Source organism: Populus euphratica, unplaced genomic scaffold, assembly GCF_000495115.2.
Source record: "Populus euphratica unplaced genomic scaffold, PopEup_1.0 scaffold591.1, whole genome shotgun sequence".
NCBI lineage: Eukaryota > Viridiplantae > Streptophyta > Magnoliopsida > Malpighiales > Salicaceae > Populus > Populus euphratica.
In genome coordinates, this window is record NW_011500374.1 from 87,057 (window position 1) to 106,332 (window position 19,276).

The 19,276-nt window shown below is 30.8% G+C and overlaps 1 protein-coding gene across 1 annotated transcript; it reads right to left on the reverse strand.

Moving 5' to 3' along the window:
- Positions 1-7,108: 7,108 nt before the first annotated feature.
- Positions 7,109-12,955, reverse strand: LOC105114168 (NAP1-related protein 2-like). The gene is made up of 10 exons (XM_011010635.1): positions 12,611-12,955; positions 11,089-11,211; positions 10,946-10,996; positions 10,536-10,607; positions 10,195-10,308; positions 10,038-10,099; positions 8,816-8,873; positions 8,542-8,598; positions 8,380-8,421; positions 7,109-7,408 (listed from the first exon to the last, which is right to left on the reverse strand). Exons 1-10 carry the CDS (start codon positions 12,728-12,730, stop codon positions 7,328-7,330), a joined length of 780 nt encoding a protein of 259 aa, XP_011008937.1. The 5' UTR covers positions 12,731-12,955; the 3' UTR covers positions 7,109-7,327.
- Between the last annotated feature and the right edge of the window lie 6,321 nt (positions 12,956-19,276).

The window sequence follows — 19,276 nt, forward strand, 5'->3', positions numbered from 1 at the left end:
TCATGCAAACGGGCAAATACTAAAATTTTTCAATTAATTTTTATTTTAAAAAAATATTTTTGTTTTCATGTATACGGGCAAATACTAAAATTTTTCTAAGCATATCTTCATAAAAACAAAAATTTCATCTTCCTCATGTTTTAAAATGCACAATGGATATCATCACTACTTTATGATTATCCATTAAGATTTGGTTAAAATATCAAAAACCCTTTACCAATCTTTTTGTTCATTTTATGTTAGGGTTCAAATATAAACTTTAATATTTGTGGGATGTAAAATTACACGAGAGAATACACTATCATGCATTAAAGATATAAGGTATAGAAAATGCAATACTAAAATTCAGACTTTAGAATTGTTAGAATTTAACTCGATAAAGTAAAGATTCTTTTATGAAGATAGATCTGTCTTAGGCCAAGAAAAAAACTAATAAATAGAAATCTGACTTAGAAAAACAATCAAATAACAATGCAGCTTATCTTAGATGAGATGTTCTAGAGGGTAATGTGTTTTTTTATTATATAATTAGTTCATTACCCAAATTTTTATAAACTATAAGTTCATAGTGATTATAATACTAAGTGATGACTTCTAAATTATAATTATAATTTTATAATTAAATTCAATAACTATTCTCAACGATATACATCTTCGTAAGAGACATGATAAAGTTTGCCTCTTGACATCGCAGCACCCGCAACAATTTAGACAGAGGACTTGGGCTGCTCTGTACACATGAAAATGATAATATTTCAGGTAGGTTTCTTTTTTATATAGATACACATGTTATTCGGGCATATAATAGTCTATCTCTATGTTTATGTTTTGTAAAATAATTTGTTTGGAAAAGTATTGGATATAAAAAATGAGTATGAAAAAAAAAAAAACACAATTGATTACTTATGATGCTCATGCGATGATGATAAAGGAGGTTTTGTGAAATTTGGTTTTTCTTTAACAACGAAACATTTTTTTTATTAAATAAATTTCAATCAAACGAACCAAACGTAGACATATATTTTATGGAATCATTTCTGTCCTAATCTTTCCTTATCATAGAGTCCAAGCATACCGTCATTCTGTACCTAAGTGGAGATTGGTATAAAGTTTATTTAATCTATTACTTGGGAATCAGTGGCATCCACATGGCATGGAATTGTGATTATACATGGCATTTTGGTGAACAAATGGCGTCTAAGGGTGCTCGAGGTTTAGTCAAATTTAGCTTTTTGCATGAGAGGGTTTGCAAAGTTAAGCCAGACCTAGTTTTTACGAGGATGAGAGGAATCTAACTGGGCCACGATTTGCGTATAAATGTGAACGTGGTGATGTTGCTCTTGGTTAGTGTTAACACGTGGACCCTAGATTGCATCCGTGGGAATAAAGCAGAAAGGAAGAAAAGAAAATAGAGCCACGAGGCACGTCCATGGCTGAAGGGTGACCATGGATGAGGTTTCTCGTGTGACTCCATATCTTACCAAGAAATATTTGCTGCCTTATGGAGGCATCATGCATGACATCACAGAATTAAACAGGCATGATTCTTGTATATGAAAACTCAGAAGAATTTCTAGGGTTAAGCAGACCTAGCCATTCACTCATGCTCCATGTGATAGTGATGATGATAAAATACCTCAAGGATTTACCCCGTAAAATATATTAAAAAAAATAGTAAATTCATAAAGGAAAGCAGTATCGATTATATCTTTTATCGGTGGATCAAACAAAATTAAATAGGAATTACGAAGCTACAAAATTAATTTAAAGTTTGTCTATGTACAAAATTAAAAAAAAAACTATAAAAATAAAATTTATTTACAAGGAAAACCACTAAAAATAATTATTTAGTTGGGGCTTCCCGGTATGGACAACGAAGAATGTGGTCTCTTTTTTTTAATTTTTATTAAAAAAAAATTATCGAATGTTTTTAGCTTTTTTAGTATTATTTTTTAATATTTTATTGATTTTAAATTAGATATTATAATTTATTTCAGTTTACTTTCTATAATGTTATAGTAATCTTAAACAAATATCTTAACATTTGGTCAATACTTGATTTTACAAGTGTTTATTTTTATTATTATAACACTAAATAAAAAAATTTTAAAAAATAAAAATTTTAAATCAAGTAGAGTACATAATCCCGGTTGTGAATCTGATGAGTCAAGCCATAAAACTCAAGTTTTCCATTATATCTCAATGTAAAAAAAAAAAAAAGATGTTATCTTGAAACATTTTTTAAATAAATCAAGTCATGCTTTTACTATATCTGCTACAACATTTAATAGTTTTACTGACGGAATTTTTCAATCGGCATAAGATATATATTCCATTGATAATTAATTTACCAATGAAATCACCGATAGAAATGCTTTGTCGAAAAATCTTTTATTGGTAATTTTTAATTTGTCAGTAAATTTATTGATAATAAAAAAATTATTACCAACAAATTTACTGATGGAACAACGCGTATAAAAATTACCCGCTTCATTCCATCAGTATATTGTCAAAAAATATCATCGGTAATTCCATCGATAATTATTTAAAAATATTTTAAAAATTCATTTTATTAAATTATAAAATAATTAAACTAACATAAATCAACACTCTATAATATATACTCAAAATGCTTGGAAAAAAAGAAGAACAAAATCAACTTAAGCAAATTTGCAACAAATAAATAAAATGAAAAAATAAATTCAACTACAAAAATTCATATGAAAAAAAATAAAATTACGATTGCTAAAAATTTAAAAATCCTATAAATAAATCAAATAAAAATTGATCTCATATGGAAAAAAAAAATCTCACAACATTCATACAATTATTAAGAACAAAAACAATTCAAATATAGTGAAAAAATTTATGAAAAAAGAAGAAAAAAATCTTATTTTAATATAGTTGCAAATGATGCTAAGGAGAGAGGAAAAATTTTGTAATGTATATTAATTAAAAAAAAATAAGAGGATAAAAAAAGAAAAAAGAAGAAGACATACCTGAACATATGGAGGAGAAAAGAAGGAGATAAGAAGAAGAGAAGGAGATAAGAAGAAGAGAAGAGAGAATGAAATAAATATTGATATTTTTTTACATATAGGGAAGAAGAATAAGAAAAAAAAATGAGTCTGTCTCTTATTAAATGAGGGGATTCAAATTTTTTATTGAAGTGCGTTAGTGATAGTTTTATCTTCATATAATTAAATATTAATATTTTTTAATTATTTTATTGGTAATTCCATCTGTAATATTTAATTTAAAATTGCAATTTCATAAAAAGTTTTCAGAAACCACCAATAATCATCAATGATTTTTCAATCCGTTGGTGATTTTGTCAATAATATTTAAATGAAAATTTTAAATTAATTGAATTTTTTTAAAAAACCACCAAATAACACCGATGAATATTCAATCCATCAGTGATTTTATCCATAAAGAACAATAATTAACAGTGCAATTGAAAAGTGAATGGTTCTGGAGCTCTTTGGAAAATACTGCCGGAATTTTTCATCAGTGATTCTCTTTGTAATTAACATGATGAACAATGTTCACAGTTTACTAATGATTTTATTGATGGAATTCACTGACGAAATAAATTTTGTTGGTAATTCCGTTGGTAAAAGTGACATGTCAATATTTTTTTTACTTTGTTTTAATTTTTTTTCACTATAATTCCTTCGGTATATACCGAGAGAATATTTCTGCTAGTAAAATTCCTTGAAAATTTATCGACGAAAATATTCCTTCAATATTTTTATTTGTATTTATCGATTTTCTGGTAGTGATCTGTCTAGGTTGCCTTTAGACCCGTCATTTCAATTGAGTCACTTAGAGACAACTCTCATATAGGTTAATTTTAAACCTGAGCTAAGAAAATGAGATGTAAGGTTTTAAAGTTGACCCATGGGGTTAGATGTAATATTTCTCTCTGTTTTTTTATTCCATCCTCCCATTCTCTCTTTTTTTATTGAATTATTTTTTTATCTTTCAACATTTGGATGATTTTGAATTGATTTTTATAATTGATTTTGGTTTATTTTTTATAATATTATTGTAGTCTCAAGCAAACATCCCTTTATTTAGTAAAAAATAGTTTTTTTAGTACCTATTTTTGTTATCATATCATTAAGTAAAAAGTAATTTTTTTAAAATAAATTTATTAAACCCAATAGAGTCCATAATCTAGGTGGAATTAATATGTTGTTATCTTAATATTAAAAAAAAATCATTCAAATTACAATTATTGATCATCCAAATTATCTTTGAACCGATCAAGTTAATTAGATCACATTAAAGTTGTTAGTTTTTTCAAAATACATATATGTGATGAAAATAATAAATATTAATTTTATTTTTTTAAAAGTCACAAGTGTTAGATACATATAAAATTATTTAAAATTTATACGAATATTACTTAAAAATCAATTATTCTTAAATAAATATGATAAGATTGGTTTGCTACTATTCCATATCTCATATAAAATCTTATCAATAGATTTTATTGGAACCCTTCTTTAAAAGATAACTAGTAGTTTATAGGTATAGCTCTAAAACAAAGGTGAAAGGTTTGTATATATGATTATAAATCGCTTCATATCTAATATAATGCATTTTTTATTTCAGAAGTTTAAAGATTTCATAAAATAAATTATTTTTTTAATTCAACTTTTTTTATTCCTTTAATATCTTCATCTTTAATAATAGGTAATCATATTACAATTGAGTGCAATTTAATCTTGTTGGATCGAAATGACAGAACATTGGAATGGGGTTTGGGTTATCCAAAAAGATGTGCCAAACTGATCCAGGAAATGTAGCAAACATGGATTTATATAGAAATCGTTCATATCCTACCTATTTTTGAAAACAATCATCATTCATAAGAGAGTAAATTATTAAACTTTTGTTTTAATAAGTTTTCATAACATGATTCAAATGGTGCCTAAATCCCTTTGCGCTGAAATCATCTCTTCTGTTGTGTATTAGGAAAAAAAAAAAACTTCTTGTGAGATTAATCAATTAATTGTGGCTGTTTAGTTACACTAATGTAATTAATTAAGTACCTTCATGCCGCATGATTATTCTGCTCTTAGACTTAGTCCTGAGATTAATCAATTAAATACTCTTGTCACACAAATACTCATTCCTCAACATGTCCAAGAAAATCTAATTTTTTCGAGAAAGGAAGTAAAAAGAAAATAATTCAACACAAGGTTACCTTTTGTTTGTCTGTTTTCTTGCTCGTTGTGGTTCTGTGTGCAAGCCAAGTTCTTGATGCTTTTGGCGTTGTTTTTTTTACCTTCCTTTTTCTAAGATTAGAATAGGCCCTCTTTGAAAGAATTTAAAGCTAACATTTAAGGTTCTCAAGAATGGATTCTCCATGCAACAGAAACAATGGATGCTTTAGTTTATGGCAGATAGGCTTCAAGATAATTCTCCATGATGCTGTTGCTGATGGGAAGCTTGTAGGTGTTTCTTTTCTTTCTCCTTGTTGTTTTATAAATTGTAATGGAGGAATTTGACACAACAATTCAAAAACAAAGAAAATGGAGAGAGTTTATTTTCTATTTTCCATTTTGGATTAGGGTAGTCATTTCTCAGGAACTGCATGGTTTTGCACCCAAATTATTGGGTTAGACTTGCTAATTTATAAAGCTTTTTTCAGAGAATTTCCAGATAAGTTTGTGAGGAAGTAGGGAAACTGTCCGCCATATAAGGTACTCCTTGAGATTCCTACTGGTGCTGCATGGGAAATAGAATTGTTCAAGAGCATAACCAGTGACATGGAGCCTGATGTCGAGGGACAGCTTCAAGAACCAATGACAGAAGAAGCTCATGATAATGTCTCTTTCCAAATCATTACGATTTCCCCAGACTCAGGAAAACAAAAGAGAAATTCCCATTCCCATGTCCTCAGCATCATAAGAGGATAACTCTCAATTTTACTAGTAAAATTGAGAGCACTTCAATAGGCGCTGGATCATCTGTGATGAATCAAGATGATACGATAAGATAAGTTAATGTAGCTTGTCCAACAAAATTGGAAGGTCGGTCTGGGATTGCTACTTGCACAATGTTTTATATGAGACCAATTGAAGTGCTCGCGCTGTGTTTTTAATGCTTTTCCATATCTTAAAATGGGTTTGCTTCACAACTCAACGATTTGATTTTGCAGCACTCAGGCAGCAGAGGCATTTCTTGTCAGCAAAACAAAAAACAAAGAAAGGGATGCGGGTACTCACAGATGGTGAGAAAACTAATGCTGGTTTGCAATCCACGAATCCTTCTATATATGCTGCTAGGTATAGCTGCTCCAACACTTGCATATGATGTTTTTATTTGTTTTCTCGAACCTGACCTTAAAACTTGCGACCTGTCGAGTGGGACAAGAGGTCCCACGTCCAAGCCATGAAAACCAAGGTGAGGCAAGTGCTTCCAAACTTTTTGCTACTTATTAGACGCCAACCCAAGTTCTCAGGAGGATGAACCTTCTCTTGGTCTTCTCTGGTATTTTTTTTTATTTTTAATGTTCGTTGCAGGCATCTTAACAAGACTGATCAACAGGAGGTAGAATCAGTTTTCTCACGTTGAGTAGAGTACCATCTCGTGTCATCTTCGACTAACATGCACGTAAGAAAATGTCAGAGGTGTTGTTCAATCCTTCTCAGGGACATTAAAGGGATTGTATTAGTGAATAATAATGCTATTTCCAGAAGTTTCTCTATGGAGAGGAGGTGGTATGCCAACCCCCATGGGTTTACTTTACTACTACAGTGCCACTGCATCAACAAGGGGAATAAGCCAGAATTCTAATTTCTTGAAACCTGTGGGTTTAGATTCTTTCTTTCCAGCTGGTAACCACAAGTGCCCCTTTATCATGACATTTTCACGTAAAACATTCCCTATTTCGTTTTCTGTTCTCTTTCTTACTCGATGGAGAATCCCTCATCTGCCGATTTGTATTTCTTTTTTTTCCCTCCTATTCTTTACGGGTACTTCAATTTATTTCCGATTTTTTTTGTTCTTTCTATTAATACATTCCTATTTTATCCAACAATAAAAGAAAAAAGAAAAAACCAAAGTATCTACCATAAATAATTTGCAACAGTTATAAAAATACCAGCTACTTGTATATATAGAAGACAAAGCATGATCTAAAAAATGTTCTGTAGCTAGATGAAAAATCTTTAAGAATCCGATTAAAGAAACTCTGAAAAGCTAAAAATATTCAAAACCGCAGGTAGCTCCACATCATTAGCTATTCCACTTCATCTAGTTCGGTACTTTCTCCCTCATTGACAAGAAAACCACAAAAGCAAGAGAAATTTCAATTATCTTCAGCATCGTCGTCTTCATTGTCGTCTTCAGCATCGTCATCGTCGTCGTCATCTTGTTCATCGCCATTTTCCTATAGACAGACATCATTCATGTCAAGATGACATGCACAGCATTGTCAAACCATAAAAGTAGCAGCAGCAACTTATTATTGCAATTTCCGAATCTTTCAAAGCTAAAACGATACGAGTGGAAATGCAATTGGGAGACTAGGACTATCAAAGTGCCAATGTTAGGGAATATGACGTTGAGAAGCAAGCAAATACACATGCACAGTTCAATGATTGGTAGGGGGGAACGCTGGCACAGATACCACTACTATTCAATCATAATTTAAATATCCATCAATTTATAAGGAATTGAAGTACAGTGATTATGATTATAAGCTATTTGACCAAACTTGGATTCATCTGCTATGCTTAAGCCTCAAAAAGAACACTTGCGTTTCTGTTAATATTCTAGACTGCAATCACTTCTAATAATTAGTTCTGATCTCCTTCAGAACAGATTAACAGAACTCAAAGTTGCAGCAGCACACAAACGTGTTCCCCATTGCCCATAGCAAATAAAACATTCCATGTTAGATCATTTGATGTTAGCAGTGTTTAATAAAGCACTAAATTTCTAGGAACTAGAATCTGCATAAATGCATATGCTATTTCTATGGAACTTGGCTACATATAGAACTCCTACGGGTCAGCTCCTCCCCCACTTGCCCCAGTCTCTGCTCCTCCCCCACTTGCCCCAGTCTCGGTCCTCTACTTTCAAGTATTTGTTTCACCCTATTATGAAAAAACCTACTCTCTCTCTCTCTTTCTGAGATTGGAAGAACTAAAAAATGTACCTAAAACTCAGTTTTCATGTAAACAACAACAAAGACCATGAAGTGACTAAATGCAAGCATCAAACAGTGCCCAACTATAATACACGCATGCATGCAGACACGCGCGCGTGCACGCATGTATACATGCATGCATCGTGTACATGTGGAAGTGCTGTCATGTGTATGCAAGGATGTATATATTGAAATCCTAGCTTCATTACCTCTTCATCTTCATCTGCATCAGAATCCTCTTCATCAGCTTCCTGAAACAATAAAAGAGAGTGACTTGAAAAATTAACCTATTTCTATAAAAGAAAAGGCAGAAAATGAGAACAGAATAAAAATGAAAATCTATGATAAAAAAATTATTAAGAAAGCAATACATTGTTAAAGTACTTCAGAGGATTAGGCCACAAGTCCTCCTTAATTATCTCCGCAACCTGCAATTTTGGAGGAAAATAAAAATTAGTAAGACAGTAAGAACTAGATGGAAGCAGTTTAAATTTAATCCAATTGTCCCAGATTAAGCTAATGTAGGTGAAAAATTGAACATATTTATACACTAAAATAAAGTGAAGCATAACGGAACACAAACTATCAAATCATCAATTTACACTATCAACATCCAAAATTAATAAAGCAAAGGGCATCTAATACCTCATCATGAAGCTCAGTGATCTCCTTCTGTTCAGTTTCAGCAAACCAACTGAAGAAGCTGCACCATCAAATAATTGGTGAATGCATCAATGAGAACATATACAACGAAATAAAAACAGTAAATTTATAAAGATAATTGCTCTCTCAATGTTTTCTGTATCTGCAATTTAAGTTGAGGCATGAGAATAATTATAGAGTTCTAGAGTAGCTCTCAAATTAAATTGCTTTCATATTTTGTATTGGAAGGTTCAAGAATCTCAAACTGTAGATACCAAAGAGCAACAAATCACAAGATAGCAGATCAGATCCCAGTATCAGATTACATGAGGAATATTTTTTCCATTTTGTCCTAGGTGATACAGTCTTTGTTTTTATGTGACATTAATAGAGAGAGTGAGCAATTGAAACAGGGAGGCTAAGGCATAATCCTACAGTGAGATAGCACTAGGGCTTTCCAATTTGTTGAAACATTGACTAAAAAACTCCTCGAAAATCCCTTTAAACACTAGGGTTTTCCAATTCGTTGAAATATTGACTAAAACACTCAAAAATCCCCTGAGCCAGAGTCCCATATGGAGACCAAAATACTGATCTAAAGCTCACAGAAACTGTTTAATTGATAAAGGTTGATTCAGTTTCCAATTAGGCACCTACAAACAACAGCATACATGCTGCTTACCACAAAATTGTACAGTCAATCCCCATCCTGTACATGACCAATACAGGTGGAGGGCATAGTAAAGTGGTCTGGCAAGCTAAATGAAATTGTGAAGGATAGACTACCTAACAAATTTATAGATTTTCAGGTTAACCAATTTATGTTTCACATCAACAAGTTTCTGAAATAAAAGTCGAATTGTCTCCCTCCACCAAAAAAACAGCATCCTCCAACTGAAGCATGATAAATATTTTAGCTTAGAAGTTGGCATCTGAGTTCTGATCAACCTCCTTCAAATTTGAGCACAACAAAGGTAGGTTACTGTTTTGGCACATTAAGTATTTATTCCCTTAAATACTAATGTATAATTAATTAGATATCTCAATTAATATTGTGAAATCATAGAAGATTTTGCAGCTCGTTGCCATAAACCACATGTTGCTTTTATGCCCACGCCTCAGCAAACCTTTTTGGTTAAAAAGCATAAAATATGAAATTAGCTGTACCTCTCTTTTTTTATAACAACAAATGGCTTAATAAAGTAAAGAATGGTTAGAGAATAACCTCAACTCAGCCAAAGGTCGTTTGTTTCCTTTTTTCTCATGATTGCTTCCATTTGCAGTGCCCTTCACATGATAGAATTTACAATCAACTTTCTACAAAAACACAAGCAAGAGAGGAAAGAGTAAAGGATGCCACAGAGATTATAGATAAGCATTACCATGCCCTCCTTCCACTTTATGTCTGTACCAGTTATCTTAGTTGTACCCTCATCAGAGAATGTAAAGGTTTTTATCAGCTTTGTATCTTCAAAATGAGGATTCTCTTTGAAGTTCTGAAAGTTAAGAGTGACAAGAGAGAAAAAGGAAAGACAAGAAAATGATCAGCAGTAATTCATCAACACTAAGGTCATGAGAGCAAAATAAGAGATAATATAGCATCTGAAAAGAAGAAATGAATAAAAAATAAATAACTGCTCATGAAAACAATAGAATCCATTCCAGAAACAAGAGCAACATTAATCAAGTGACCCAAAAAGAAAGGGTGGCAAAAAATACTTACAAATGTTATAGAATACCCTGATTTCACATCTTTGGAATCCTCCACATGTAGAGAATCCAGATACTTGAAGATCTGTATCAACAACAGAAGACAAATGAGTCCTTTGGGTGCAAGCATTCATTGTCAACATTATTGAATTAATAACTTTCCATTTCAATTCAACATTAATAACCAATAAAGATTCCAGATATTTTTTTTTTGGGCTGCAATGGCAGGAAATGAAATTAAATCCTGGTCCTACCATCCCAATTTTGCATGAGAGCATGCCGCTGGATTAAACACTCATTGATATTGATATCTTGAACATAAGAAAGTGAAGGTAATAAAACAAAATTGCAGCTCCAAACAACCAGTTAGTGTTGAGTTACATAAAAAGTAATAAAATGAAATTTAGAATTTAGGTGACAAACCTTTTGGTCATCCTCAGTCAAAAGATCACAAAGGGCAGGGTGACTCAGGAACTGCATCACGCACATGTCAGATAAAGGTTAGAAACGGATAGCCAATAGGTAACTCAAAAGAGAAATTTTAAGTGTGTAAATAGGTCACTCACAGCAGTTAACCAGAAGTCAGGAATACATTTGATGATATCATTCCTTTTAGTGTAGACAGGTCTGCGAACCTCATTGTACTTCTGCTCAATTTCCAGCACTTCATCACTTGCTTGTTCATTAATCTGTTCAATGTCAAAGCAAATGCCAGGATTCATAAATTACATTTCCTATTAAAAAATCTCAAAGCATACCCTGATGGTCTACTCCAGTCTCGCATCAGAATTACAAAGAAACTGCAATACATTCAACAACGGCAACAATGAAAGGCATATACAACATGTATAAACCTTTTATGTTTTCTTTCTTTCTTTTTTCTTTTTTTGGCCTACCAATTAAATGGAGTTCAATTTAATAGCAACAGAGTCTCCATTTCCAAGGTACATAAAATCTCACCCAAGAAGTAACAGGATTGGAGCTAGTAATTCATGACTCACAAGGTCAATTCTCCGAAACAGACGTGTAAAAAACTTGGATTTTCAGAACATCAACTTGGCCATTCACCTAAGTTGTCTTTAAATTGTTAACCTAAGCAAAAGATAAGTTATCCAAGCATGTATTTTTTTTCTTGGTATTGTTACGATAAACCCAACAAAATCCGACAGCTTCAACCACCCACCCACACCGCCCGCGCCCCCCCACACCCCCCCCCCCCCCCCCCCCCCAACCTAATGATGCTTATAAGCTGCAGTCCTAAGACCAAGCATGTATAAAGAATAATCTTAAACTAGCAAGCTATACTTGATACAGCTAACGTTGTACAGAAACTCACAGAAGACAGTTTTGTGTTCATTGGTTGCTTATAATATGTTTTGTTTCCCGTTTCCCATGTTTAACATAGCGAATCTGAATGATCTTAACTCAGGTGGTGAGAATCGAAGGTGCAAGGGAAATTGTTTTGGCAGGGGGGAATGCACATTGCATTACTCAGCAACAGCCAGCTGCTCTCTCTACGTCGAACTGTTAAACATGGTTGATTATGCATAAATGCCGGCATGAGTTGCGTTGGTAATAGCTTTAGACTAACAATTAAATTATGTACCATGAAGGTAAACTTATATCTTCCCTTTGATCCGTGTGGCATTTATCTGGCAGAGATGCTAATGCAATGCATGCCCTAGAACAGCACGCCAAAATAGAAATCGACTTTTGAATCATCGTATTATACCTAATTAAGATGTTGAATTTGCATTTCTAGGCCATTCTTCTTGTTGGTTGATAAATTGTCATTCACATGAGATGTCATTCACCTAAGTTGGATGACACGATCAAAAAACTGATATATTCTTTCAAGTACAGGAATGTCGAAATAATAAATAACTCGTCAAAATCAGAATCGAACCACAAGGAGGTTAATTATATAAATTATAAACAACAATAATACAATACCAATAATAATAATAGAAGAAGAAAGAAGAATAAGAAGTTGATGAGAATCACCCCACCCAAAAAAAAAAAAAGATATATATGACTTAAGTAAAAGCATACAAAGAGAGGAAGAGAGAAAGAAGGGGGGGAAAAAACCTTCTCGAGCTCATCCTGGAGCTCTTGCAACTTCTCAATGGAAATAACAAGCTCTCCATCAATGTGATCAGTCTCTTCTTCTTCAGTGACCTTTAGTTTCTTTCCTTTGTCAGCCACCATTCTCTTTTGTTTTTCAAAGAAAACAAAAAACCTTAGCTTTTGTCGAGAGAATCCCTAAAGAGGATTTTAGGGTGAATTCGGCTTTTCTTGTACTAGCAAAGGCGAATTCGCAGCGCAGAGTTAGCAGTGGCTATTTATACCCACCAAGACAACCAAAGTACAGCTTCACTTCTGTGCTTGATATTTCATGCTTCTCTGTCTTCTTATTTTTCTCTCCCTCTTAGTTTGTGGGCCCCACGACTTAGGGTTTAAGAGAAGGAAAAGCGATCAAACGTAGTGATTGGGCTGAAATTTATTGTTCTCATGTGGGCTTTGAGAGGTTCTGACCTTTTTATATTGCAGCTCATGCCCATTTTGATACCTCACTAGCTCTTTGGTGAACAAAATTAAGCTTAAATGTTCTGGCATAATAATGAGTTTAATTATTAGGTTTAAGGAATTAAAAAATGATTTCTAATTTTATCAGCAACTCTTTTGCTATAGTTTCACAGAAAATAATGGATATAATTTATCATGAATACTTTTACTATGGCTAGTATTATAACATACTTAATTGTATCTTTGTAATATCTATTATTAAATTGTTACATAATTAATTAGTATTGTTATAAAATCATACATACAAGTATGTGGATTTCTAAATGTCTTCTACAACCTTTCTTTATTATATTCATTTATTGTTATCAACTTCATTTGAATCTATATCATTTTGTAATTTTTGAACTTACAAGTACATATTATATATATATATATAGAAGCATTATTGAGAGAATAGTTGACACACATATATAATTAAAAATTCATATAAAATAAAAGTGTTTCCCTTTATCCCCCTCTAATCTTTATTGTTCTTGTATATTTTATTTAGTCTTTATTAATTATATTTTTATTATTATTATATACTTCTTGAAACATAGTTTTAACAATAGTTGAGCACGAATTGCTCTTTACTTTTATCATAAATTAGACAATCATATTTAGTAAGAAGTAGAAGCATGAATTTCTCCTCACTTTTTTCTTGAAGCAAATAATCATATTAGGTTTGTTGATAAGAAGTAAAAGGTATGTTTTTTTTATTGTTGTTGTATGTTCTATATTTTGTTTTGAGATCAAATATATAGGATGAAAACCTGTGATAAAATCTTAAGATTATTTTTAAGTGTAACAATGTAATATACTAATTTTTGTTTTATATTTATATTTTTATAAATATTTTATGTGTTTTAAAATATATATATATATATATATAAACCAAATTTCTAACCGTATTGATATTTTTTATGAAGTAACAATGACAAATCTTGCCAAACTTGAGTTCATGGCACTTGATATTACGAGCAAGAATTATTTGTCATGGATCCTTGATACCAAAATTCACCTACATGTCATGGGTCTTCGAAACTCCATTAAAGATGATAATGAAGCATCTAGTCAGAAAAAGACAAAAGCCATGATATTTTTATGTTGTTATCTCTATGAGGAGTTGAGATGGACTATCTCATAATTAAAGATCTCTTTACTCTTTGGCAAAATTTAAAAGAAAGATATAACCATCAAAAAACAATTATTGTTCAAAAAACTTGTTATGATTGGATACATTTACAATTGCAGAATTTTAAATTAGTAAGTAAATATAATTCTGCAATGTTTAATATTAGTTCTAACTTGAAACTATATAGAGACAATATCATTGATGATGATATATTAGAAAAAAAAAAATTCTTTACTTTTCATGCCTTGAATATGCTCTTGCAACAACAATAGAAAGAATAAGGTTTTAAGAAATGTTTTGAATTAATTTCATGTCTCCTTATGGTTGAAGAAAATAATGATATTTTAATGAAAAATCATGAATCACAACCAATTGGTTCAACTTCATTCCTTGAAGTGAATGCTATGAGATGTAATAATAATTATGGTTGTGATCGTAATAGAGGTCGAGGATGTGGCCATATAAGAAGATGGTTTAATTACCATAACTATAATGGTAGTAATTCATCAAATTCTTACAAACCCTCATAAAATGATAAGAAACAAGAAAGAGGGGGGAAAATATACATAGTGGAGATACCAAGAAGATAGAAAATGTCTATTATCAATGTGAAATGAAAGAACATTGGTTTCGTAAATGGTAGTAATTCATCAAATTCTTACAAACCCTCACAAAATGATAAGAAAAAAGAAAGAGGGGGGAAAATATACATAGTGGAGATACCAAGAAAATAGAAAATGCCTATTATCAATGTGGAATGAAAGAACATTGGTTTCGTACCTTTTGTATGACTAAATATCCTGTTGAATTATATCATTTCTCATTGAAAAAAAGGAAAAGAATATAGAAATAAATTTTTATCATCCACAGCAAGAAAATATGGATTCACGTCACATTGTAAATGAGTTTAATATCAGTGGTGAAGATATATGCTTAGTAGATAGTGCAATGACACATACCATTCTCAAGCATAAGAGATATTTTTCAAAGATGATAATGATGAAAGCAAAAGTGAATACAATATTAGGTTCAACAGACTTGATTGAAGGCTCCAAAAAAAGCTAATATAATGCTTCATAATAGAATAAGATTTATTATTGATAATGTTTTGTTTTATACTAAATCAAAGAGAAATCTACTAAGTTTCAAAGATACATGACTTAACGGGTATCATATTGATACTATTAATGACAATGGTATAAAATATCTTTACATCATATCAAATGTCTCTACTGGCAAATAAATATTGGAAAAATTACTTGTTTTATCTTTAAGTTTATACTGCACAAGTATTAAGTTTATACTACACAAGTATTAGTACAATCGAAATCAATGCAATAATGAACTAGAAGTTAAATGAACCAAATAATTTTATTATTTGGCATGACCGGTTGGGCCATCCTAGATCAATAATGATACGAAGAACTATCAAGAATTCACATGGTCATCCATTGAAGAACCAGAAGATTATTCAATTCAAGGAATTCTTGTGTATTGCTTGTTCTCAAGGCAAATTACTCATTAGACCATCACAACTAAAGTTGGGACTGAATCCCTAAGATCTCTGGAATATATTCGGTGATATTTATGGGCCCATTCACCCTCCATATGGATCATTTAGATGTTTTATGATTTTAATAGATGCATGTACAAGATGGTCACATGTGTATTTACTATTAACTTGCAACTTGACATTTATGAGATTACTTGCTTAAATTATTAGATTACGAGCTTAATTTCTAGATTATATAATCAAGACTATTCATCTTGACGATGCTAATGAATTCACATCTCAAACATTTAATGATTATTGCATGTCACTTGGGATAAAACATTAAACATCTTGTTGCCTATGTTTATACTCAAAATGATCTTGCTAAATCACTTATTAAACACCTCCAGTTAATTACAAGACCATTACTCATGACAACAAAACTTCTTATCTCTACTTGGGGGCACACTACGTTATATACAACAACACTTATACGTATTAGACCAATAACATATCATAAATCCTTTCCATTACAATTGGTTTTTTGTTTATGAGCCAAATATTTCTCATATAAGAATTTTTGGTTGTGTGGTATATGTTTCAATTTATCCTTCATAATATACAAAGATGGGTCCTCAAAGGAGGCTAGGAATATATATTAGGTTTGAGTCCCCATCAATAATTAAATATCTTAAGCCCTTAACAGGTGATTCATTTACAACATAATTTGTTGATTGTCATTTTGATTAGACTATGTTTTCAACATTAAGGGGAGAAATTAAATAGCTAGATAAAGATATTACATGAAATGCATTATCATTATTGAATTTTGATCTTTATAGAAAATAATGTGAACAAGAAATTCAAAAGATACTTCATTTGCAAGACATTACAAATCAGCTACCAAATACATTCACTTACTCAAAAGGAGTAATTAAATCTTATATACCAATTATAAATGCTTCAGCTTGAATTGAAGTCCTAGCAGGAAAATCCATAAAAATTATAGCAAATAAGTCTATGGCATGCCAAAAGCATGGTGGACCAATTGGTTCAAAAGACAAAAAAATCCTCAAAAAAGAAAAGGAGAAAATAATCAATTTGACATTATCAAGAAAGAAAATGAGGAGATAGACATAACCAATCATAAAACCCTATAAAAGGTTCAAGCACCTGAAAAAAGTAAAAATAAGAAGATCTCGATAAGTGATGTCTTTACAAAGAAATGATTAAACTGAAATGAAATAATTATCACAATATTTTTTCATATAATATATCACTTGATATCATTAATGAAAATAAAGGGCTTGAGGCTAAATATATTAAATAATATTAATGCAAAAATGATTGCCCAAAATGGAAAGAAGTAATCTAGACATAATTAAATTCACTTGCAAAATATGAAGTTTTTATACCTATAGTCCAGACACTTAAAGGTGTAAAGCCAGTTGGATACAAATGAGTATTTATGTGAAAACAAAATGAGAAAAATAAAATTGTAAGATATGAAGAACAACTTGTGGAACAAGGGTTTTCACAAAGATTTGGCATTAATTATGATAACACATAGTCTCTTGTAGTATATGCAATTATATTTTGATGTCTCATTAGCCTGACAACTCATGAAAGGCTAGATATGTTTCTGATGGATATAGTCACAACCTATTTATATAGGTTAATTGATAATGATATTAATATGAAAATCCCAAAAGAATTTAAAATGCCTGAAACATATAATTTAAATTTTCAAAAAAGTTTACCCAATCAAGTTACAAAGGTCCTTATATGAGTAAAAGCAATCAGAACACATGTGGTATAGTCATTTTAGTGAATATTTATTGAGAGAAGGGTTTAATAATGATCCTATATGCCCATATATTTTTATAAAGAAGTCAAAATTTAATTTTATTATTATTATTATTATGTATGTTGATGATTTAAATATTATTGGAACTCATGGAGAGATACCAAAAATAATAGATTATTTAAAGAAAGTGTTTGAGATGAAACATTTGGGAAAAACAAAAAAATTTCTCAGCCTATAAATCGAGCATTTAGGAGATAGAATTAGCATTTATTAGTCAACTTACACAAAGAAAGTCCTTAAAAGATTTTATATAGATAAAGCATATCAAATAAGTACACCAATGGCTGTTCGGTCACTTGATATGAAAAGAAACTCTTTTAGATCTCGTGAGAATAACAAAGAGTTATTTGATCCTAAAATACCATACCTTAGTACAATTGATGCACTCATGTACCTAGCTAATAATACACAACCTGATATAGCATTGTTGATGAACTTGCTAACAAGTTATAGTTCTTCTCCTACCCGGAGACAATGTAATAGAATTAAATATATTTTTTTTATATGCAAGAAAATATGGATATGAGCTTATTTTATTCAAATAATGCTAATTATGAATTAGTTGGGTATGTTGATGTAGGGTTTTTATCTGATCTATATAAAGGTCAATCTCAAACAATTTATCTCTTTATCTGTTGTAATATTACTATATCATGGAGAACTACAAAGCATATATTAGTTGCGACTTCATCTAATCATGCAAAAATACTTGCAATCAATGAAGTCAGTCATGAATATGTATGGCTGACATCAATGACTTAATATATTACTGGAATATGTGGTTTATCCTCTAGTAAAAGAACTCTAACCATATGGTATAAAAACAATACTATATACATAGCTCAATTAAAAGGAGGATACATCAAATGAGATAGGACAAAATTCATCTCACCAAAATTTTTATTCACACATGACCTTGAAAAGTGAGGTGACATTGACACACAACAAATTCGCTTGGAAGGTAATTTAGCAAAATTGTTCACTAAAGCCTTACCAACTACAACATTTGAAGGATTGCGATGCAACATTGAAATGAGACGGCTTAAAGACTTGAGATGATATATTTATAAGAGGGAGTTAATACACACTGTACTCTATTTTCCTTAGCCTAGGTTTTGTCCCATTAGGTTTTCTAGTAAGCTTTTTAATAAGATATTTTTCAATATGTAAGGTTGTACAATAGACATCCAAGAGAGAGTGTTATAAAATCATATATTGTATGTAGATGTCTAGATGCCTTCCCTCTTCTTTATTTTGTTCATTTGAATCTCTCTAAGTTTATTTGAATCTACATCTTCTTATGACCATTGAGCATACAAGTATTTATATACATATGCTTATAAATAAGAGTATTGTTGAAGAATAATTGATACACATATATAACTACAAATTCATATGAAATAAAAGTGCTTCATCTTTATCCCTAAATCTTTATTATTCTTATATATTCTATTTACTTTTTATTAATTATATTGTTTTATTATTGTATTGATTGATACTTAAAAGTGTATTTTTATCAAGGTTTTATATCATCATTTTGCATTTGAAGTATCAACAACTCCTTAACTAAAGCATGTTTGATAATAATATATCTAATAATATAAGATACCTTTAATTTATGGTAAATATTCATTTTAAATGCAGGCCTATCATATAAATGAAAGGATTGATTGATGAATTTAAGAACTGAAATTG

What these genes read in the sequence shown, in the direction of transcription:
- LOC105114168 (XM_011010635.1), bottom strand. Translation starts at nt 12,730, where the DNA reads ATGGTGGCTGACAAAGGAAAGAAACTAAAGGTCACTGAAGAAGAAGAG. An exon ending in TGACTGAGGATGACCAAAAG is followed by an intron (nt 10,608 to 10,945) that starts GTTTGTCACCTA and finishes TTGTTGATACAG; the next exon opens with ATCTTCAAGTATCTGGATTC. An exon ending in TAAAGTGGAAGGAGGGCATG is followed by an intron (nt 10,100 to 10,194) that starts GTAATGCTTATC and finishes TATCATGTGAAG; the next exon opens with GGCACTGCAAATGGAAGCAA.